Source organism: Morone saxatilis, unplaced genomic scaffold (assembly GCF_004916995.1).
Source record: "Morone saxatilis isolate NCDOM2014 unplaced genomic scaffold, NCSU_SB_2.0 Contig10, whole genome shotgun sequence".
Taxonomy (NCBI): Eukaryota; Metazoa; Chordata; class Actinopteri; family Moronidae; genus Morone; species Morone saxatilis.
Window position 1 is genome coordinate 17,063,958 of NW_023339652.1, and position 11,234 is coordinate 17,075,191.

General features: G+C 38.3%; 1 protein-coding gene across 1 annotated transcript in view; it reads right to left on the reverse strand.

The window, feature by feature from the left end:
- Positions 1-3,795: 3,795 nt before the first annotated feature.
- The window catches only part of glt8d2 (glycosyltransferase 8 domain containing 2), a 7,801-nt gene continuing 362 nt past the window's right edge, over positions 3,796-11,234 (reverse strand). Inside the window, exons 2-9 of the mRNA XM_035677892.1 lie at positions 8,949-9,041; positions 8,032-8,233; positions 7,722-7,839; positions 7,540-7,624; positions 6,608-6,720; positions 6,110-6,276; positions 4,876-4,988; positions 3,796-4,406 (exon numbers count right to left, since the gene is read on the reverse strand). Coding sequence (XP_035533785.1) covers positions 4,228-4,406; positions 4,876-4,988; positions 6,110-6,276; positions 6,608-6,720; positions 7,540-7,624; positions 7,722-7,839; positions 8,032-8,233; positions 8,949-9,041 — 1,070 coding nt within the window. The 3' untranslated portion in view covers positions 3,796-4,227. The remainder of the gene's footprint in view (positions 4,407-4,875; positions 4,989-6,109; positions 6,277-6,607; positions 6,721-7,539; positions 7,625-7,721; positions 7,840-8,031; positions 8,234-8,948; positions 9,042-11,234) is intronic.

An 11,234-nucleotide genomic window follows, 5' to 3' on the forward strand; every position in this document is an offset into this window, starting at 1 on the left:
CCATAATCACTGAACAGAAAGTGAAAGCGTGAAATTTAAAAACACAGAAATAAAGACAATATGTATAACTCAGCAAAAAGTTCATGTTGAAACAATTAGTTATCAGCTCATTGCTGAAATTTTAAAGTTTAAAGTAAGCTGGGCAATAATTCAGTATTATTGTGCATTGTCTTGAAAGGGTACTTCAGGTCACCTGTCCACAGCCGGAACAGGACAGCTTGATTGAACAAGAACAGTGTACTGAAACACAACCAATGTACGAATGCCACTGACAGAAAAAACTAGCAGTGTCTACGACATTTTTGGTCCATATGTGAGTATTTCTGTAATCAGAGTTCATTTAAAAAAATATCTACTGGTTGATCAAAATGTAAAAACAACAGCCTGGTGTACATAAAGGGAGGGGAAAGGTTGACTACGAGTTCACAAGGTGCATTCAAACAAGAGCACCTAAAAAAAAAAAGGGTTGTACATGTAATCTTGAGCGTTGATGAAAACTTAACCAATGCTATCTTGCAGCTTAAATAAATTTACCTTTTGGATTCTGGGTCAGTTTTGGTTGATTTTGTGTTGATTTCTCAGACACAAAAATAAAAAGCTGTGGTTCATAACATAAAAACTGATGATGATCATTAAAATGTTCTGGGAGGACGTCACCATGTTTCTATCGTGAACACTGAGGTGATTTTTTTCAAAAATGTGAATACAGAATGGGGAAAACACTGTCTACGAGTATATCGATCTATCATCTTACCATGAGGACAATTCGAGCCCTTATGATGATTTTTCCAGATACATGGCTCTGTCAAGAATAATTGCAATATATTGTTTGGTGAGCTGGACAAGGTTCTTCCTCATTTGTTTGGATCAAACCAAGGCATACACAAAACAAGGTGGCGGCATCAGTGTTTTTATATAATATAAAAGTACAGGTTAAGGTAAGACACTTTGTATGTATAAATATTACGGCACAGCAGATAAAACACCTCGCCTCCTGGACAAGTTATCAGTCCTAAGGAAGAATAAAACCTAACAACATGACCCTGCAGTAAAGGATCGCGCTCTGATGATCGTGACTAAATACATATTTATTCTATTTTAAACCAGCCAATCTTGAATATATCAACACTGAAGGCACTGTTCTTCTTTTGAGGATACCGATGGCAGGCAATGGGGCAGTTAGGAAAAATCGTGTATTGTTGCAGAGGTCATTTGTGACAGCCTTCAGGCACCTTAAAAGGGCCTACCAACTCAGTTGTCCGTATTGATTCCAGCCCAAACATCTCGCGCCTCCAACACCGCTCTTGCTGACGGTTGCAGCGTTTGTTTGGGCACATGTTGCATCCAGAATCCATCCAGTGTTAGCACGGCATTACATTCAGTGAAAAAAGACTGTTATACAAATTAGTCTTCGTGTATTTCTGAGGGCCACTGCAATCATGTCTCCTTGTGGGCTGTGTTAAGGGTGAACGAGAATCAGCTTTATGCACATCAGCAAGCTCTGGAGGATCCTGTGCTGTGAGAGGGTCTTGGGACTCCAGAGGCAGCCGAGCAACTGCAAAATACTTTTTTAATACTCATCAGTGGCTTTTTAACAGCTGCTTTCTTAATACGATGAATTTAGCACTTACGAGAACTTTCCTTAACACACCTTTATCTGAACAAAACCCGTCTGCGCTCTGACACAGACATAAATTTTTCACAGGACGATGATCACTTTAATGTAGTTTCGTAAAATTATCAGTGGTTTATACCTATTAAAAAGGACGCACTATTTCACGCTTTTAATCTGCAGAAAAATCTTTTTTTCCCCCATATTGCATGGAAACCTGTGATTGCTTTAATAATAATTAGTATAATTAATTAACTATTGCATAAGTGGAACACGAGCACTGGTTACTAGCATCAATTTTTGTTTTTTGATTTTAAAGGCTATGTAATGTTGCCTACAGTAGACTATACCTGAAACACATTTTAATATAATGTTATATATGATGATTTTATTCATTGTGCTCAGTTGCGTTGTGCTTATATTGGCAAGAATCTGGCGTTACAATAGGTATCACGATACAGGGGTTATGATTCAATATACTGCGAACTATAAGCAAGGCCTTACATTGCGATTTTTTAACTTTTAACTTAATTTTAAGAAAATGGTCGTATTCCCCGTAACATCCAACATCACAGCCCTCAGTTTAGGTTTACAGCACTGCTATCTGCCAGTTGGGGGTTTAAACACAAAATCAATACAGTGTTTTTCAGAATGCATACATTATCATGATATTGTCTACAGCCCTATTGCTCAGCACAACACAGTACGGGACATTGATAGAGGACGGGGTAGGAGTGGGTATAGTAAGCAGGGTTGACAGTTTTTGTTTTTCGGATCTCTTCCCGCTCATTCTTCAAAAACAACTTTCAACTTAGTCCAACTCACAAATAAATAAATAAATAAACAAACAAACAAACGCGGAAACGGCCTACCATTGACGCGAATCAGATCTCAAACCCAAACACCGACTGACCCCTACTGCAGACCCCGACCCCTGTCCTGTACCCTGTCCTGTCCTGTCCTGTACCCTGTCCTGTACCCGTCGGGGACCAACTAATGAAAAGTGAACAACTCCTTTCGCAAGATAGTGTGGGTAGGACCGCTCACAACGCAGCCGCGATACAAAGTCAAAGTCAAAGTCTGCCCCCCCCCCCCTTACTTCCTCCAGGTCACCGTCGATCACAGTGAATGTTATTACTCACCGGCTGTGCTGTCAGATTCTGCTGGACTGTCGACCAAAGCCAAAAGTTGCAGTTGTTGCTGGTCTGAAGCAGAAAGTTGTCTCTGCTGCAGCGCCGCTCTGACTTACTTTCAGTTTCATGTGACTGAGCCCAGTAAACAGTCTCTCTGCGGAGCTGCCTCTGGAGGCCGCTGCAGGTGAGCTTTTGTTACCTTATACAGGTTTTGAGGTGATTATAGTGACTACCACAACATTAACTTTTGTTATAAACTGAAAAAACGTCACTTAGCATGAAAGAAAAAATAATTCTGTAAGTAATTATAATGAGAAACTCTCTCACAGTAATTATTTAGTATCTCAACGTAATGAGAAAGTTTTAAATAATAAATGATCATCCCAAAGTCAGCATTTTGAGATGCTATGTCAATATTTTGAGAAAGTTCTAGCAGTATACCAATAATCAGTCTGATTAGTGAATTAGTATTTATAAAGAAATTCACATTTAGGCAGTACAGAGTTGCTAATCAAGTGATATCTGGGTATCCGGTTCTGCCCCCTACTAGTATGGTAGTACGGTATCTCCAAATCCCTACTGTCTTTTGGTGTTCATACAACTAGGAACATACAGATATTAATATGAGCTGAACAACATTGATGAAAGCCTGCAAACAGACAGATGAGTTCCAACTGTGAAGTAACATAGCTTCAGATTTAACATATTGAGACCAGAGGAGCTGCTGTTGACACAGGACATTTCTTTTACAATCAGCTCATCACAGCCTTTAGAGTGGACTTTTAGGACCACCATGCTCTCTGGTGGCCATGTTAGGGGGCTATCAGCTCATGGCAATAATGGCAGAGTAGGTGGCCGTTTTAAACTTGAACATTTTAACTCTTAGGTAAATGTACTGGCTTACTAACAGTAGGCTTCAGTTTATTTCCTGGCCCAACAATGTCCAGGAATTGGAAATATTACTTGATTTATTTAGTAACAGTTATCATATAGTTTTTACAGTCATTATAGTATTATTAGTAATATATCCCTACTAGTAAAACAACACAGTTATGTATTCTGTTTGACTTAAGATTTCAATGCCATATTTGAAGCATGAAAGTACCAGTTAAGATAAGAAATTATCTTATCTGAAAATGTATTGCAGTTTAGCAAAGAAACACATTTAATCTTGCTTAAAACAATTTACAAAGACACAAATATCGTCACTGTTCTTGGTCTGTTTTTCACTTCCACTTTAAACATATTCCTGCAAGTAATATTCTCCTATCTTTACAGTTATCTCTCACTTGTAGACAACAGTTGAGTCACAGTTTGTGTATTTAGCATACATAGTTGGCTCGACCAACAACATTTTATTTTCAAGAACATTCCTCAGTTTTAAATTCACTGTACATTTCCACCTTTGTTCAAGTAAGTCCTGAACTTCATATTCTTCATTCAGGTCCCCCTGTGGCTCAGACATGGTACGTTCCACAGACCTCATCTGTCGCTCTCAGGTCGTACCAAGAGGAATCTTCCGGAGGGGTCTGGGATGAACCACCTCTCCCACAGATCCAAGTGAACAGCAGGGTAATTCCATGGTTTAAATGGGCCGTTCCAGTGCAGAAGGCGTGCCTCCTGTAGGTAGCTCTCTGAGTAGCGGGCATCCGGACTCCAGCCTGGACACACACAAAAAACTACCTGAGTTGGTGCTACAATATTTCAGGTTTCAGGTTAATGATTCCACTTGCCTCAACTTGCCATTATCACTGTCATTTTATTCAAGTAATAAATGGCTGCTTCGGGCTAAAAGTTTGGGTTTGTGAGTCATCAGGCAATGCAGTACACAACTGCAATGCAACACTGCAGATCAGATTTTGGGGAGTTGTGCTTAATTCCTTCATTATCGAAAATTTTAATGATACATTTTCTTACTTTTACCAAACTGGCCCACTTTGAAGTCTTTAATGAAAATAACAACAAATTCTCAGATTATGTACATGTACAACATTGTCTCACCTTCATTTTACAAAAGGATGAATTGATCTCACTAGTTTGTTTTTTAAAACAGTGGCCTTGTGGTCATCTCAGGTACAACTGCACCATTTAGGAACTTCTTCTGTATGTGACCAGGAGAGGGGATCTTACCCAGGTGTCTGACGTGCCACAGTGGGTCCAGTGTTGTATATTTGTCATGAAACACTATTAGCATGGGTGGAGTTGCCACACCTCCTGCCATGGCACTGCTGTAGATGTTCTGCCTGGTGGAGAGAAAGAAGAGGGTTTCTAATAATCAGGCAATGGTTCTACTGCTCCACAACTATTAAAATATACAATATGAATATAAAAAATTATATTCATGTTACAGCTACATAAAGCGACAAAAACTGTGAAGACAAACAGCCGACACACAACAAGAAGAGAGACAGAACAATATTCTTCATCTTATTTTGCATTAATTATGGAATGTTCTCCCTGTTTTTATGCTCATTCTATCTCCATTTTCATTATTATTTTCAAGTGGTGCTAACTAAAGGCTAGGTTGGAATGTGGGAGCATACTATTCCAAAAGAAGATTTATTTTGGTTGTACTGGACAGACCTTGAAATCTATTAAAAGATACAGAAAAAGCTACAGAGACCTAGTCCAGTGAAGAAACTACAATGGGTTTCATGGTAAAAAAGGTTGTATCAAAATATCCATAGAAACCATAGAAACTTCCCAAACCACTCCTGCACAATCCACTTCTCCATTGTACCTGTATTTATGAGAATATGTTGATCTGTTTTGGCTTAAAGCCAAAGTAAAACCATTTAAAATTTTAATAAAAAATATTAATCACATCTTAATTAGTGACAGATGTTTGGAATCTTGTAACCTTGCATTATTGAATGGGTAAAGGAGAGACAAAGACATTTTTTTTCATAAAACACTTTTGTCTTGTATGCAAGACAATACATCATTGTTTTCATATAAGATAAAGGATATTAAAAGACAATACCCACCCCAGCCACAGCCTCTTAACCCTGCTGCAGTCTGGCAAGCAATACAGAAGTATCTGCTGCCTTGTAACCAGACTTCAGAGCAGCTGTAAGAGTTATTTCTATGACTTTTATTTACCCATCTACTGTATATAAAGCATAAAGGGAACTACAACTTAATTTTTTTTTACAACCAGGTGTTGTAAAACAAAATAAATATTCCTTGTATCCTTGTACATAGTCCTACTCGCTAATTCAATTACTGTATTGCTTTTGTACTGGACCAAGTACTCAGAAAGCAATTCTTAAAACCAGCCAGTTTTTAAATTACATCTTTGAGCGGGACATATGGCAAAATGCATAATGAGGGTACCAGAAACTGCTGGTCACTGTGTGTGTACCTGAAATTCTCCTCCATCCATTTCTCCAGCTGTTTGGTGATCTTCTGTTTCTTCCATTCGCTGACATCTGCCACAAACACTCCAGGGTTGAAAGAGCAGTCTCTGGGATGGATGCCCAGATCTTTAACTTCCTGTTTCCTATAGTCCAGGAAGCCCATATAGGTTGTCTATGGGACGAGCTCAGAGGACAGGATGCCATATTTCAATTAAAAGGTTACCATCGAGAGTCGAGATTCTCCAGGAATATTACATTCATTTCTCTAATGGCCCAAAGAGAAGATCCTTTACATCAATTAATTAATTATCAGTTGTATTGTATGTGAATGCACATCAAAGTTGAATGATGCATAAAGAATATATGTATATATATATACTGCACACTTCTATTTACTGACACTAGCTACAGGCAAGTATCTGCTGACAAATGTCCATTGCTTTGCCTCTTCACACTGGCAGGTTAATACACAAAGTGACACGATAAAAGATATAAAAATCCACCTGCATGCCGATGCTGCGCACCATCTCATGAGTGGAGGGCAGGTCGCAGTCAGTGGCAAAAGCAGCAGCATGACCTGGCTTCAGTTTGATATTAAACAGATCCTTGATGTCACCTGAAAAGCATAAAAAGTCTTTAATACATACACTATAGCTGTTAGTTAGTTTATTAGTATGATTTAGTTTTACTGCACAGACATAATTAACACAAAATCAATTAAAAACATAAAAACTAAATAATAAATAAATAATGCTCCAAACTTAGTCTAAATTTTGACGTTGGAAAAACTAGCATGGCCATTTTCAAAGGGATTCCTTGACCTCTGACCTCAAGATAACCGATGAGTTTCCCCTTTGCAGACAGTTCCACTTTATGCTAATCCAATGCAGTTTTGATTTTTTTTGTATGTGGTGTTATTTTCGCCTAGTGTATTGGCATATTTCTGCATACTTGAATCCCTAAAAAATATTGGAGTTGCATAAATGCTTAAATATATACTAAATGCCACCCCTACATAAGTCAGTGCCACCCCATTCAAAAAAGTCTGGGAACGCCACTGATTACATTTGGATATGAAGTAAAGTAAAATATTGTGTTGACACTGCATAACACTGCTACATATATTAACTAAGGTAAATGCAAATGCATAATAATTTTTTTTTTTTTAATGTAATCCATCTTTAATTGAATTCAATGTTTTATTAATTTCAAGAGTTAATTATCTGTGCTCTTACTTCTCAGCCTGTGAATTTCCTCTCAGGGATGATTAAAGTATGATCTTATATGATAATGTTTATCCTTGAATAAATCATGTATTCATAGCCCACCAAATGTCATTTAAACTTGTTTTTGAAATTTCCTGCTACAGACAAACAACAAACAGGAAAGAATAATACATAGTATGAAATATTTCCAACCATGATCTCATACGTACCCTGAACAATGACATCATCGTCCAAGTATATTACCCTCTTATGGCTGATGTCAAGCAGAGGCAAGTAGAAGCGCACAAAGTTGAGCTGCAAAACAAAAAGCAAAGGTATTTCACCTCTCTGGGGAAGCAGACTTTGGATTTTCATCTGGGCATTGTGTGGACAAAACAAAAGCGTAACTCACTGGATGTAACAGATCAGGACGAGAGGAATCTGGCTTCACCTTTCCTCGTAAAACCATGGGGTTAAATTCCAATATCTTATACTTGATGCCTTTCAGTTTAGTCTTCTCTATGTACTGCCTGGGTGGATGCAAAGAAAGTAAGATTAGGTAAATAAATAAGGGCAATAATACTGGGTTGTCAGGTGGTCATCTCCCCTCCATAAGTGTCCTGTTACAGATTCAGTACATTTACAGCATCAAAACACAAATCACCTATCGGCTTGAAATCATCATTCATTACACCTCTAACGAGTTTACAGTGGAGACAAACCTCGTCAGTTTCACAGCATCACGAAGAGTAACAATATAGAAGAACACACTGGCATCAGTGTTGCTATGGACACTGTTGATGGTCGCCATGGTTGCACCCACACGCTCCTCTGATGCACAGATGATGACGGGGACGACATTGTCCGCCTCTGACTCTCTCACAGCAGGAACTAGTGCTGCGCCTCCGAGGCTCTTCCAGCGATCTGAGAGGAATCGGGGGAGTGAGGGTTGAGAGTGTTTTGTGTCATTTTAGAATAGTTTTTACAGATAAGAATCTGTGATGAATAGATTGACCACACCTGCCTACAAAATATGGTCTGGTACTTTGTACTTAGCCGTCACAAGTTTCAAAATTAGATTCAAGTTACAAAATGCTATTGACACATACTGTATTTGCTAACTACAAGATTTTAAAAAGAAAGACTAATACTATGTATTTTTCTCATTACCAATAAAATCCATAGCTAGACCAGTCCGTCTCTCAATAGTTCCTTATTTCTCTACCCTGTCAGTGGCTCTCAGCTCTAAAGCCATTGGTAGCTAGCTGAGATGTACATGTTTAAAAACAGGAAATCATGCATTTGTTGGGGACTATTTTCAGCAGCGGATTACTCCACATTTGGTGCACTAGAGAGTACTTGTGGCAGCAGGATGGTGTATGTAGGATTGAATGAAAATAAACTAGAGTGTGTGTGTTCATGGTAATGAAGGAACATGTCAGCCAGTGCAACAGTGTGACTCAGTGGCACAGAGGAAGAAGGATACACAGACAGTACTTGTTAGAGGGTACATTCATTGTTGGACTGGTATTTTCATGGGATTTGTTGACAATAAGCAAAATAAAAACATTATCAGGCGTATCCTTTAATGTTTTATAGAGTTCTATAAAGTTTTTGAATAAAAACTGTGTGGGAGTACCTGAGACTTTGGGTCGAGTGGAGGCTCTGAGCAGTGCACTGTGCAGGAGGAGACACACCATCAACACCAGCAGTACCAGGAGGACCCGGTTAACTGAAACACAGGGAGGAGTCAGCAAGTCAGAGCTTGTACATAAAGTAGCTGAAATCCAATCATATTGGAAGAGTTCTCTCAAGATGTAATGTGGAAGTTTCACAAGCAGCCTCGCTGTTTGTTTTCCAAGTTTCAATAGCATATACTTTATCATCAGTCTTTATTAGCGATTAATCTCTCCCTTTTTTCAATTGATTAATCTAGAAATTCTATTTTATTATATAAATAAATACAAGACAGAAAAATAGGATGATCTATAATGTATTTGGTAAATACAATACAAAAACGACATGAAGACACAAGCATGGCTATACAAACATAGTTCAAGATAAAAATGTTTGACATGATCAGGCTCGCTAAAAAAAAACCCAACACTACTAGAAAACGTTAAATCAAGATGAAAAAATGCTTATCACAGGGTCAGAAAGCCCAAGGTGATGTCTTCATATTGCCTAATTTGTCCCAGCAACAGTGCCAGCCAAGCCAAAGGCATTCCATTTCCATTAACCACAAACAGAGTAAATAAGTGCTCTGATGCTTTAGAAACTGGAAGCAGAGAAATTAAATGTTTTGCATTTTTACTAAATAAATGACTTAAAGCAGTGGTTCCCAACTGTACCTTAAGGGACCTTCTTTTCCAGGGCTGCCCAAAGTGGGGCCCGCAGGCCTAAGTTTGACAACCATACAATTTGATTTGGCCCGCCAGAATAAAAATCATTATATGAAAATGTTGTTTTACTTTAAAAAATATGTATGTATTTTAATATGTAGGATTCCTGATTTATTTTATCATAATCTGAGCATAGAGGGCAGAGAGACACTGACACAGAAAGTCAGTCAATTAAAGGAACTTGGGATGAAATTTGAATCTTAACAATACAATACAGGTGTTTGCTTTTGGCCTGCGGCCCACCATGCTTCAGTTTTTGCCCTCCAAGGGAAAAGACAGTCTGCCCCTGCTCTTTTCTGTCACTGAGTTAAATGACATATTTTATGGATATTTCTTATTATATTCAATGAATAACAATAACAGTACAGAACATCTGATAAACTGTACAATGGACCCAAAGAGTGAATGTGTGAACATTTAGCAGAGTGAAGACTTCACAGTTTAGTTCTTAAAAAAAGAAGTTTTCTTAAACGCCTTAAAATCAAGAAGAAGCCTCATGACCCCCTGTGTAGCCCCTAGTGTGGTCCTGATCCCGAGGTTGGGAACCCATTGACTTAAAGGACTAGCTTGACCTTTTGGGAAAAAACTCTTTTTTACCTTAGCTTTGCATAAAGATGTTGTTCACTAAGCAAAAGTTACAGCACGTAACTTTTTGACTACACATTAAACAATGAAAGAAAATGAATCAGTGAGCTTTACATGTGCTGATTTTTTTTTATTATTACTGTGGACATCGCTAGGCTAGCAGTTTCCCCCTGCTTCCAGTCTTTGTGCAAAGCTAGGCTAAGGGCCTCTTGGCTTAATGAACAGATAGTTATAGATCTTCTCAAACTCACAGCAAAAAATATGTCAAACTAGTCCTTTACACATGTAAGTCTTTTTCAAAATTCTTTACTTTAATACCGTAATTACTTTTTTCTAGATCGGTTGTTCAATTACTTTAGCACTAAACATTAGCACAAGCTATGTAAATTGAGTTGACATTTGACTGTAATGTTTCCCTCTCACAGCAGCAGAAATACACAATGTGTTCAGCTCTAAAGTGTTACCCCTCCAGCTCTTCAGCTGCCCCTGTCAGGCAGACCAGAGAGAGAGGAGGATCAAATACCCATCTGCAACCAGTTACAAGCCACTTTTATTATTTCTGGCTGCTCATTCAGGTGCCATAACTAAGCATGCTACCTGCAGCAGCAGTTTTACACTGAAATATTCAGGACTCACTGGTCCAGATTAAGGAAGTGTGATTTTTGAGAAATTTAACAATCATTCTTAACTTAAGATCCAGTTTTAAGTTTTTGATAAACCAAACTTCCTGCATTATATGTAGCAGGAATGTTTGGGTTGCCCAGTCACGTTTCATCAATTCAAAGACAGTACACATTTCTCAAGGAAGCAAAAATCTTAAACTAAGATTTAAGAGGCTTAAGAGCTCTGTTCACACACTGAGTGGAATCATAAAATTTAACTCCTTACATCTGGTTACCTCATCACACCCTCCCCCAGCGCGTGCACACACACACACA